This window comes from Astyanax mexicanus, chromosome 2, assembly GCF_023375975.1.
Source record: "Astyanax mexicanus isolate ESR-SI-001 chromosome 2, AstMex3_surface, whole genome shotgun sequence".
NCBI lineage: Eukaryota > Metazoa > Chordata > Actinopteri > Characiformes > Acestrorhamphidae > Astyanax > Astyanax mexicanus.
The window spans coordinates 9334797-9348294 of record NC_064409.1 but is presented as its reverse complement, the minus strand read 5'-3'; the positions used below and the strand labels follow the sequence as shown (position 1 = coordinate 9348294).

Genomic DNA, 13498 nt, shown 5'->3' with positions numbered 1-13498 from the left:
TTTTTTTTTTTGAGAATTAGCAAAACAACTGCTTTTTCACACTGTGTAAAACGATAATAGAGATCAGGTACTGTACATCACACATTAAAATGATAATATAAAAATATTTAATTGATACAATGGAAATTATATTAAGTTGCATTCCAAACTCATCTCTCCTGTGGGCTTCAAGAAAATCTAAGAAAACAGACAGAATAGCATTAAAAGTAAAGGTTGTTCATCATTCTTTTTTTGTTTCTTTCTTTCTTTATTCCATCTCTGTTGTACAGGCGGTGTGAGGTTGGTGGATGGTGGGAGTCGCTGTGCTGGGAGAGTGGAGGTTCTTCATAGAGGACAGTGGGGAACAGTGTGTGGTGATAACTGGGATATGAGAGATGCTGCAGTGGTGTGTAGAGAGCTGGGCTGTGGAGAGGCTGTAGATGCACTGAGTGAATCTCACTTTGGATCAGGATCAGGACCAATCTGGATGGATAACGTGGACTGTAGTGGATCAGAGTCTACACTGAAGAACTGTAGATCACCACTATGGGGTAAACATAATTGCAATAAGACTCACAATTCTGGAGTCATCTGTTCAGGTAAGCTACACTATGTTTTCATAAATATGTATACTGTATTTAATAGTTCATTGTGCATGTGTGTGTGTTAATGTTGGTGTATTTGAATTTTGTAATACAAAACAATTGCACTTTTATTTTTTTTACTTTTATTGATTAAATCCTCATATTATCTCATTGTTTATGGTCTTGTGATATTTTAGGAGTCAGGCTGGTTGGTGGTTCTCGATGTTCTGGAAGAGTGGAGGTTCTTCATAAAAAGACCTGGTTCACAGTGTGTGATGCTGACTTTAACCAGCAGGGTGCAGAGGTTGTGTGTCGAGAGCTGGGCTGTGGTTCTCCTGTGGAGGTTCTGGGAGCAGCTGCTTTTGGTAGAGGGGAGGGTCAGGTGTGGTCAGAGGAGTTTCAGTGTAGAGGAAACGAATCTCAGATTCACTTCTGTCTAAAATCATCTTCACTCAAACACAACTGCTCCCATGATGGTGGTGTGGGACTGGTGTGTTCTGGTAAGAGCTGCATGTTTCATAGTTTTTATTCTTTCAGCTGCCTCTCTTTTTGCAATTTGTATTCAGGTGTTATCCTAGCAGAACCTCTCTGGACCTGCATTAATATACAATATACAATATAATATATTTAATAAAAATATAGTTTGCTTTAAATAGTTAAGTGAGTAAAAGTTGAGCTAGGGAACAATGTTAAATATTTAACACTTTAAATAATAAAAGCAATATTAGGTCATTATTTTTGCAAGTTACATTTTGGAGTAAAAGTGAAAGGAGTTTAATGCAAATGTTTGTGAAACAGTAATGTAATTAAGAAATGGCAGTTAAAATGACTGGTGGAGATTGTAATATAATACAGGAAGATTATAAATCCTGCACCAAACAACTGGAGCTATGCATAGGGCTCATCCAGGATCTATTATTCACCCAGCTAACAACAACAATCACAACCATACCCTGGACCAGAACATACCCTGGAATCGGATTCATCCGCTCTGAAATGAGACCGCATCGCACCCGCCCAGTTTAAAATGATTCTTCTGCATGCTCGGTGCAATTACCCATTCTCACCAGAGAGGGCCCCACATTCCCAAACATCCAAAAAAACAGCTTCAATATTATGTGTTCGAAACATTTTCATTTTTATTTCCTACCTTGGTTACAATAACATAACATTTGATCATAGATGTTCAGATATTTATAATCCACTGTATATGAATCTCTGTTCCTGTTATAGGCAGTGTGAGGTTGGTGGATGGTGGGAGTCGCTGTGCTGGGAGAGTGGAGGTTCTTCATAGAGGACAGTGGGGAACAGTGTGTGGTGATAACTGGGATATGATAGATGCTGCAGTGGTGTGTAGAGAGCTGGGCTGTGGAGAGGCTGTAGATACATTTCATGAATCTCACTTTGGATCAGGATCAGGACCAATCTGGATGGATGATGTGGACTGTAGTGGATCAGAGTCTACACTGAAGAAATGTCAAATGAGAGGATGGGGTAAACATAACTGTAATCATTCTGCAGATGCTGGAGTTATCTGTTCAGGTAAGATACTGTAATCAGGGGCTTTTTATCTACATCTACATTATCTGCCTTGTAGGGGAAATGTACAGCGCAGTTCTTTTTATTTATTTTTTTATTTCAACTCAGCCTAAATCGTTTTGCCAAGTTAAATTAGTGTGTTTAAACTGAGCAGCCACCAAGCTGAGCTGGAATTCTCAACCAACAGTTAGTCCACATATTTTACTGATCTATATAATAATTTGTTTACATTAATATTAAAGTTACTGAACGTCTATTGAATCCTTATATTTTAATGTCCCAAAAAGGCATTTAAATGCCATCCATTTTGCAACATAATTTATCAATATTGTTCAATAAGCTCTCTTTTTTCCATGGTAACTTTCAGGAGTCAGGCTGGTTAATGGTTCAGACTGTTCTGGGAGAGTGGAAGTTCTTCATGGAGAGAGCTGGGGAACGGTGTGTGATGCCAACTTTGACCAGCAGGATGCAGAGGTTGTGTGTCGAGAGTTGGGCTGTGGTTCTCCTGTGGAGGTTCTGGGAGCAGCTGCTTTTGGTAGAGGGGAGGGTCAGGTGTGGTCAGAGGAGCTTCAGTGTAGAGGAAACGAATCTCAGATTCACTTTTGTCCAACATCATCTTCACTCAAACACAACTGCTCCCATGATAATGATGTGGGGCTGGTGTGTGCAGGTAAGAGCTGCATGTTTTTAATGAATCTCATTGTTGCAACATACAGCTCTATATGTAGGGTATAAATTATTATTTGTGTATACTTTTTGTTTCTGTATATAAATGCAAAGGTCTTGCTGTTATTTCAGTTTTTAACAGCAATTTATATAATCAATATTATTTATAATTTATTGCATTAAAAGTGTGTTTGTTTCATGTTTGTTTGTTCTTTCTCTCTCTTTCTCTATGTCCTGCTCACTGCGCTAAAGGCAGTGTAAGGTTGGTGAATGGTTGGAGTCGCTGTGCTGGGAGAGTGGAGGTTCTTCATAGAGGACAGTGGGGAACAGTGTGTGGTAATAACTGGGATATGAGAGATGCTGCAGTGGTGTGTAGAGAGCTGGGCTGTGGAGAGGCTGTAGATACATTTCATGAATCTTATTTTGGATCAGGATCAGGACCAATCTGGATGGATAATGTGGACTGTAGTGGCACTGAGTCTACACTGATGAACTGTGAATCAGCAGGATGGGGAAAACATAACTGCGGTCACAAAAATGCTGGAGTCATCTGTTCAGGTAAATTGTACAAATAAATTATTTTATTTTCCTGTGTTTTAACTAGAAACCTGAATTTGTTAATAACATGTAATAAATGTAAAATGAAGTCTTGTAAATGGTGGGAATGCACCCCCTTTTTCGAGGCTTACCCTCCATTTTTCCTCCCATAAAAACACATTAGTACTGTATGCAGGCAGACTGACTCCATTCATTTAATCAGTTGTCAGATTTTTCATTAAAGGTTGAATGTCATATTTATTGTTACATCTTGTTGTGATAATGTCATTTTGAAGCAGTGACTCATTACATGTTTTAAAATGTTCACAATTTTCAGGAGTCCGGCTGGTTAATGGTTCTCGTTGTTCTGGGAGAGTGGAGGTTCTTCATTCAGAGAGCTGGGTCACAGTATGTGATGCTGACTTTAACCAGCAGGATGCAGAGGTTGTGTGTCGAGAGCTGGGCTGTGGTTCTCCTGTGGAGGTTCTGGGAGCAGCTGCTTTTGGTAGAGGGGAGGGTCAGGTGTGGTCAGAGGAGCTTCAGTGTAGAGGAAACGAATCTCAGATTCACTTCTGTCCAAAATCATCTTCACTCAAACACAACTGCTCCCATGATAATGATGTGGGACTGGTGTGTGCAGGTAAGTGTCACTAGAAAAGTTGTTTATCATTTTCTACTTGTCTGTTTACTAGTCTGTTATTTATCTTGTTCTTTTTTCTTATTTTCTCTTACACAGGCAGTGTAAGGTTGGTGGATGGTGGCAGTCGCTGTGCTGGAAGAATAGAAGTTTTTCACAGAGGACAGTGGGGAACAATTTGTGGCATTGGTGCGAGTTTGATGGGGGGGTTGGTCATGTGTAAAGAGTTGGGCTGTGGAGAGCCATTTAAAGCTGATGCAGCTTTTCCAGGAACCGGACCAATCTGGATGAGTCATGTGAAGTGTACTGGATCAGAATCTACACTGAAACACTGTGGATCATTAGGATGGGGTGAACACAGCTGTGATCATTATTTGGATGTTAAGATTATCTGTTCAGGTATGTTTCAATCAGACCTAATCTCTTGGATGTACATTTTACATGTACTGCATGTACTGACATACAAAATTAATTTGTATTAAAAACTCTTGGTTTAAGTAAAAGAGAAAGGAATTGGAGAGTTATGCAACATTACTCAAAATTTGATTGAGGATGAGTAAATATTGAAAATGCTTGTGGGTCTCTAGGGAGCATAATAAGAGCTACTGTTTTTCAGCAAGTGACAGTCATAAAGAGGTGAAATATTATATGATGCATTAATGCAAGAGGTAAAACTTTGATTTCTACCCGCAGTCTGATCACACATAATAGACATACGTAGATCAGCTTTCAGAGATCATACGATGAAATGTCACTGATATTTTTATCTATTCTGTATTAAATATTTTATAACATAGTAAAGTCTGACTGCTACAGCTAATGTCAGAAATGACAAAATGTATCTAATAATTACAGTGCGTGTCCACTAGCACTTTTCTTCAATGCATGTCGCCGTGCCAGACCTCTCGGCTCGTCGCGTGTGGGCGTGTCCGTGAGGTTTTTGAATTCAAATGAAACAACAGATGTAGTCAATCATAAGTTTAAGATTTTAAATTTTTAGTAAACCTCACTGTGATCTATAGTTGTATAAATCCATATTCCGCCATTTTTAGCCTCTTTTCTGTGTTTGAAAGGCGCCTGTTCTGTGTGTGTGAGGTTCGTCTGTGTGTGGCATGGCAGCCTGCTGTTCCTTTTTCGGCTGGACGCAGCGCAGCGGCCGGATTCATTTTAATAATGTTGAGATCTGCTCAACTTTAAGGGCTGCGCTCAACGCAACTCGGCATGCGGTGGCTCTCTCCATTGAAATGAATGGGATTTGTCGGAGCTTAAGTGCCAGTGGACGTGCACCGTAGACTGCTTTGTTTATTTGACATAAAACCCAAATCAGAACATGTTTTTTTATGCAAAAAATGTTTTGCACTTACTTGGACTCCTATGTAATTGCAGAAAATAATAACCAAAGATATTTAATGTATTGTCTAGCCAACTTAATTTATTTTGCTAATATACATCAATTCCTGCATTTCAGGTCTGCAACTAATTCCAAAAAAGGTTTGACAGTACAGCATGTACCACTCTGTAATGTTGCCATTCCTCCTCACATAATTTTAAAATATGATTTTAAAAGCAATTTTAGATATTTGACAATATTTGAATGAAAAGTTGACCTAAATTGCAAATAAAAAAATAGTCCAAATAAAAAATGAACGTTCTTTATTGTTTTACTATACATCTTTTATTATGACGTCCAGCATGGCAGATTAGCCACAATGGCTAATGGCCATTCTAACTGTTTCAATCCAAGCTAAATGAATCACTAATGTATGATTAACATACAGGTGGATTGGGTAAATTATGTGGTTTGATATGATATGTGGATAGCTTTAGTTCACTCAATGTCTTTAGTTATTGAACACCAGAATTTAGCTAGCGGCTTTAATGCTAGCTAACAGCCAAACTAAGCAGTAAGAATTGAAGCATGACTGATTTTTGATATCAGAGTGATGTTACTGTTCTGGTTAGATAGGTTTGCTGTTTGATTGTTTTGAACACTTACTTACTGTATATTCCACCAATATTTTATGCAATGTGCTATATAAAGTGTAAATTTTACTACAGGAAGAGGTGTAACAAAACTGATAACAAGCATAGGGCTGTGTATCGTAAAATTTTCGATACTAATACCGGTACGATATTAGTCTGATATTTTTGCTATATATTCGTGATAATTGTGAATTCAGTACTTTATGTGACCACCTTTAGCTGCAATTACAGCAGGAAGTCTGCAATTATGTGTCTAGCATTTTTTTGGGTCTATGTGTCTAGCAATTTTTATGTTCTACCACAGATTCTCAATCAGATTTAGATCAGGACTTTGACTGGAAGCTTTGATCTATACCATTCTATTGTAGCTTTGGCTGTATATTTATGGAAGTTGTCCTGTTGGAGGGTGAAACACTGACCCAGTCTAAGTCTTCTTAAGCCTGTAACAGGATTTCCCCGTATTTTATCCACCTTACAATCAACACGTGGACTTTAATAATTAGGCAACTTCTAAAGGGAATTGTTCGCACTGGATTTTATTTAGGGGTAATAGAGTAAATGCACAAATCCATGCCACACTTTTCAGATTTTTATTTATTAAAACTTTTATTTTTTTACCTCACAATTACCTGTACTTTGTGTTGGTCTATCACATAAAATACATTTAGGTTTGCGGGTGCAGCATGAAAGTACATTCTTTGCAAGGCACCATATGTGTATGTGTATATATATGTATGTATATAAACAGTTTTAACATGGTTACATTACACACAGGTCACAGGATATCCAGACTTGTAGATGGTCTTCATCAGTGCTCTGGAAGAGTGGAGGTTCTGCATAGAGGGTCCTGGTTCACAGTGTGTGATGCTGACTTTGACCAGCAGGATGCAGAAGTTGTGTGTCGAGAGCTGGGCTGTGGTTCTCCTGTGGAGGTTCTGGGAGCAGCTGCTTTTGGTAGAGGGGAGGGTCAGTTGTGGTCAGAGGAGCTTCAATGTAAAGGAGATGAATTTGACATTACTCTTTGTTCAATAACATCTTCACATAAATACAAAAGCTCCCATGATAATGATGTAGGACTTATATGTTCTGGTACAGTATAATATGTGATCTTATATTCTTACTTTTCCTTATATAATATACAGTTTAAGAGGGAACTTGCTCTTTTACTTTACTAATCTCTTGGTTGTAAATTAAGGTCATACTGTTGTCCGGTTGATGGACGGCTCAGACTCCTGTTCAGGTCGAGTGGAGCTCCAGTACCTCAGTGAGTGGGGTACAGTGTGTGATGTAAGCTGGGATATGAGAGCTGCCAGTGTCCTCTGTGCTCAGCTGAAGTGTGGGAGTGCTGTGGCTGTGTTGGGGTCAGACTGGTTTGGGGAGGGGAGTAGCCAGATCTGGGCTGATGTGTTTGATTGTCAGGGAAACGAAACACACCTGTCAAAATGTCCCATTTCATCATGGAGTCGAACTGCATGCTCTCATAAACAGGATGTTGGAGTCATTTGCAGTGGTGAGTTCACAAAATCAGCTAATGCATACAAATATGGTCCATACCGATATGGACAATAAACAAAATATTTTTGACCATTTTTATCTTAAGCTTCTTCTCTGGCGTCTCATGAGGGTGGAGTGCGGTTGTCTGGAGGGATGGAGTGTGAGGGGGAGGTGGAGGTGTTCTTCAGGCAGGACTGGAGGAGAGTTCTGCTGGACTCCTGGAGTGAGTCTGAGGTCTCTGTGGTCTGCAGACAGCTGGGATGTGGTTCTGTACTCAACATCGCCAGCTCCTCTTCATCCAGTCCTGAACACAGCTACATGTGTGTGACGGGTTTCAACTGCTCTGGGAGTGAAGCTCATCTGAGGAACTGCAGCAGCTCACAAGAAGTTAACTGCAGCTCCAAAGAACAGCTCTACATCACCTGCTTTGGTACATATACGTGAATTATGTGGAATTATACTGAATAATTCCTGTTGTTTGGGGAAAATTGATTTGTTTTATCGTGAAAGTTTAAGTTATTATGAATCTGAGATGAACTAGTCATAATGTGATTAGGAGTAAACTAAGAAATCATGTTTTAACCTGGTTTCTCTGAATTTTAGGCCGTAGCTCCATCAGACTGGTTGGTTCTGGGGGAGACTGTGCAGGAAGGCTGGAGGTTTTCCACAGTGGATCATGGGGGACAGTGAGTGATGAATTGTGGGATATTGAGGATGCGCAGGTGGTCTGCAGACAGCTGCAGTGTGGAGTGGCCCTCAGTGATCCGGTACCAGTACCAGCCCGGTTTGGATCTGGAACTGGACCCATATGGCTGAATGAGGTGGAGTGTGAGGGGAACGAGGCGTCTCTGTGGAACTGCAGATATCAGCTGTGTGGAGAGGATGAATGTGGACACAATGATGATGTAGGAGTCGTCTGCTCAGGTACAGTGTGCTGACTGCTGGTGTTCTTACATTCAACACTTCACCTGTCAGACCTCTAATTCTTCTCTTTACTTTTCTCTTTAGATTTATAAAGTTTGTGTTAAAAAACTACATGACATAATTTAAATCTAAGTATAAATTATTAGCTACATAACTTTTAATAAACAATACAATCATAAACACTAGGGGTGTGACGAGATCTCGCGAGATTAAAACGTGACGATATTTTTCGTCAAGCTTAAACCTGTCGTGGGAGAAAAAAAACAGTTTAGTGTGGACAGACCAAGCTGTCCATAATTTTTTTACTGCAGCCAATCACCTTAACAGATCCATCAAAAGAAGGCGGAAACTGCGTTGCTACCGGTTAAACGTACCGCGATTTAAGCTTCTGAACAGCGATGAAGCTGAATGTGTATAAGTATTTTACAAAATACTATATTAACAGTTTAAAAACATTTATGTGCTACTGTAGTTAGTCCTGCCTATATGCCGCTCTTAAACAGAAGTAACTGAATGAAAACGTTAGAAAAGCTCTGACTTTAGATATTTTTAAATCAAAGATTAAAATACTTGTTTTTCTGGAATGGCACTTTTGTGGGTTTTTTTTCCTTCATTGCAGTAATTGCATAAAATCGTGTATACGTATGTGTGTGTGTGTGTATATATATATATATAATATATATATATATATATATATATATTATATATTTTATATATAATATATATAAAAAACACGAAAGTGCCATTCCAGAAAAACGAGTATTTTAATCTTTGATTTAAAAATATCTAAAGTCAGGGCTTTTCTAACGTTTTCATTCAGTTACTTCTGTTTAAGAGCGGCATATAGGCAGGACTAACTACAGTAGCACATAAATGTTTTTAAACTGTTAATATAGTATTTTGTAAAATACTTATACACATTCTGCTTCATCGCTGTTCAGAAGTTTAAATCGCGGTACGTTTAACCGGTAGCAACGCAGTTTTCGCCTTCTAATATGACTGGTTGTGGTTTGCACTTATTGTTTGCACTATATAAGACCTAGACCTTTTTATTCTTATTCTTATTTCTATTTCTTATAGAATCAATGTGTGAGAGAAACCAGTCTGTTAAGTTTGTGTTGTATGATTGTCAAATAAAACTCTAATTTTCAAGCCATTTTTCATTTTGAAAATTTATTTTTAAATCTCGTCTCGTCTCGTTCTCGTGAACCCAGTATCGTGTCTCGTCTTGTGATATTAGTGTCTCGTCACACCCCTAATAAACACAGAAGTTGTTATGCTGATCCATTTTAGTAAGTTCTGGTATTATTATTGAACAGATATTTTTCATCTGCCTTGTGAGTATAGGACCCAAAGCCTTCTTTGTTCTATTGAACACTGAAAACAATATTGATTCTAAAATACTATCGAGGCTTAACATAAAGAATATTTCTTCCACCAGAGTATAAAGAGATCAGACTGACTGAGGGCTGTGAGGGGAATCTGGAGGTGTTCTATAATGGAACCTGGGGGAATGTGTGTAACAATGGGATGGATGTAGAGACAATAAGTTTGATCTGTCAGGAGCTGAACTGTGGAAGAACTGGGAGTGAGAGAGCTACCAAAGCAAGAGTGGAATCCGCTCCTAACTGGTTGGATGATGTGAAATGTAGGAAACATGACTCCACTCTGTGGCACTGTCCATCCTCTCCCTGGAGTCAGAACTACTGTGATAACAGCAATGAGGTAGCTCACATTACCTGCTCAGGTAGGTGGTTTCTCTTTCTTGTAGATGAGCATAAGGAAAACTATTTTTATTTTTTATCGAAAAGTTGACACAAAACACATCTGGTATTAACATGTGTTTTGGGGACCGCATCACTGAGTGATTAAACAGTAACTGAAAGAGCTTATTTAGGACTAAAATAAGTAACTGCTTATTTTACCACATTACCAAACTAATTCTAAATTATTCACACACTCCCAGATCTGGACAATTTTGTGGAGAAACAGTTGTTTACAGGAAGTAAAATGGAAGTGAGGTATGCATTGCTGTGCTTTTTATGTTGGAAAGTAAAATCATATCTCATCTGGTCATGCTGGGAATGCATTTTTAATGAAAAGTGTAAACAGAATCTGGTCAAAGTAATTCCAGTGATGCTAGGTGGAAATAGGCCCTAAGATTATTGCAGACATAACAGTCCAGGACGTTTTCTATAATTTTTCATTTCTATAATTAGAATCTATAATTCGTTTTTATTGACAATTTTTGATATTAGTATTTTATTAAAAAAACAATATTGTATTCACAGGGGAGAAGAAACAGCTTGCACTGGAAAATCATCTAAAATGCTCATTATTTCCAAACCAGGACCAGTGCTCAAGTAAGACTACCAATCTGTTTACTGTTAAAATAAGTATACAGCTCAGAAAAAAATTAAGAGACCACTTCAGTGTCTGGTATTTATACGTATATGTTTGAAAAAATTAACATTGTCGTTTTGTTCTATAAACTTCGGACAACATTTCTCCCAAAGATAACAAGTTCATATTCATGAATTTTTAAAAGTTCAGAAATCAATATTTGATGGAATAACCTTGGTTTTTAATCACAGTTTTCATGCATCTTGGCATATTCTCCTCCACCAGTCTTACACACTGCTTTTTATTTTTTGCCACTCCTGGTAGAAAAATTCAGTTCAGCTTGGTTTGAGGTCTTGTGATCATCCATCTTCCTCTGGATAAATTCCAGAGATTTTAAATTTTTTATCTAAACTTTCCTTATTTACCAGTTGACTGTTTTGTCATAGGATTTTCAAAACTTACTTAATACAAAAGTAATTAGTAATGAATTAGTAGTAGTTTTGTTCTGACAGCACTAATATTATTTATATTTTATGTGTGATGTGTGTGTAGAGCGCCTGCCTCTACAGCTGAGAGGAGGAGAGGGAAGCTGTTCTGGATGGCTGGAGGTGTATCATAGTGCTGAGTGGGGGTCTGTATGTGGTGATCTGTGGGACATCAGGGATGCTCAGGTGGTCTGCAGGCAGCTGGGTTGTGGGCCGGCACTGAGTGCTAATAGAAGAGCTGCTGATGGTTCTGGTGGAGGAACTATCTGGATGAACAGAGTGAAGTGTAGAGGGAATGAGATTCACCTGTGGGACTGTCCTCATTCCCTGAAGAACCACACTGACTGCTCCCACAGTGCTGGAGTCACCTGTGCAGGTGTGAGAAGGATATTTCTAGTATTAACTTCTCGTAAAATGGTTATGTTCATCAGTGTTCTGTATTTTAGTCATGTTCCATATCATTGTGATCCTCTGACCTGTTATAGAATGGATAGCATTTATATAATGGCAACTTTAGGTTCATAACACTGATAACTACACTATGTAATGTTACCATATCAGACGTATGCTTCTTTTATTTCAGTTCAGACAGTTCAGTATCTCTCAGCTTGTCTCAGCTGGTGTAAAGCATATGCATTTGGGGTGGCATAAAGTATGCATTACACTTCCCAATTGTAGGGTGATCCTAAAGCAATGAATACCACGTTTTTAAATAATGCTGCATTAAATCACTCTATCTCTCTCTCTCTCTCTCTTTTTTGACCTTTTTATTTTTCTTTTTTTCAGACATATATGTGACTTTTTCATCTGAAACAACAACAACAACTTACACCACAGGTACTCTTTTACTGAATTACTTTGTGTGCTTTTTAAAATCGAAATGCACTATGCAGTGTTCAACAGAGTTTTATTCTGTGTTTTTAGTTCCAGTACAGCTAACAGAGATGCAGACAGCCCCTCCTTTTCCATACATCTATCCAGTGTCTCTCCTGGTTCTGGGATCTGTGCTCTTTCTGGCCTTAGTGCTTCTGGTTGTGTTGTTTTATCAGAACAGAGTGCTCAGGAGAGGTAGGGAGATTCCGAGATCATCTACAATCCACTTTCTGTACTTTCTCTAATCATCATTAGTCCTTCAGTCTGTCATCAGTCTTCTCTTCTACTGAACTGACTCCATGTTTCTCTTTTTTTCTCACAGTGATTTCTAAGAGGATGAAGAATAAAGTGACTGAGGCAGTCTATGAAGAGATTGACCATAAACGTGTCAAAAACAGATATACTAAAAGAGGTAAATTATGTGTAGAGTTTCACTGAAAGCAATCCATACTTTCACACAATATTGGACGTGGATCTAAGGTCAGCTAGCAAATAAACATTGTGTTAAAATGTCTGTAAATGAACATACAGTAAATCAACTGTAGCCCTATCTTATAGCTTCAAAATAATGGGTAGAATGATGTTTCTGGAATGATAGTTCAGGCCACTAAAGCTGTTAGGACGCAGTTAGTTTTCATTCAAATAACACCCATGGCATTAACAGGCTACTGTTGGTTGTACTGCTGTTTAAGGGAAATGCAGTTTTTGTAGTGAATTTACAGTCATAATGTGCTATGTAGTTCAGCTCAACAGTTTATGACTATTATTCTGCTGGTTTTAATTGAACAGTAATAAAGTGCTCTATGAATAAAGCTGAGTTGAGAATATCCAATGCAGACATGCCAGTGATACAAAAACATAACTTATAAACATTCATAACTCACTCATCACTCACTTATCGTCAACTGCTTTATCCGTTAAGGGTGGGGGGGGAGGCTGGAGCCTATCCTAGCTGGCATCGGGCGGAAGGCAGGATACACCTTGGACAGGCCGCCAGTCCATCGCAGGGCAGACAGACACAGACAGACAGTCATTCCCACACTCATACCTAGGGGGCAATTTCAATCAAGTTCCAATTGGCCTAAACACGCTGTCTTTGGACTGTGGGAGGAAACCCACGCAGACACAGGGAGAATTTGCAAACTCCACAAAGAAAGACCCGAGTCACCCCAGCCAGGAATTGAACCCAGGCCGTCTAGCTGTGAGGCGGAAGTGCCACCCACTGTGCCACCGTGACGGCTCAGAACATTGCGTGCAATTCCCGAAAACCTTCATAGGTTATGTAGTTCTTGAGCTTGTTTGTAAAATAAGAGAATTTTGACCCACTCATAAATAACTTAAGAACGTCTATTTGCACAGTTTAACCTAAAAAAAGTCCCTTCACAAGAAGTGCAGATGCACTGGATCTGCTCTCGGAAAAAGAACATTTGTGAAAAAATGTTAATTAAAAAGTC

The 13498-nt window shown here is 38.8% G+C and overlaps 1 protein-coding gene across 1 annotated transcript in view; it reads left to right on the top strand.

Annotated features, from left to right (window-relative positions):
• Positions 1–13498, top strand: part of LOC107197297 (scavenger receptor cysteine-rich type 1 protein M130-like) — a 63703-nt gene that overhangs the window by 47673 nt on the left and 2532 nt on the right. Inside the window, exon 13 of the mRNA XM_049474227.1 lies at positions 12367–12456. Coding sequence (XP_049330184.1) covers positions 12367–12456 — 90 coding nt within the window. The remainder of the gene's footprint in view (positions 1–12366; positions 12457–13498) is intronic.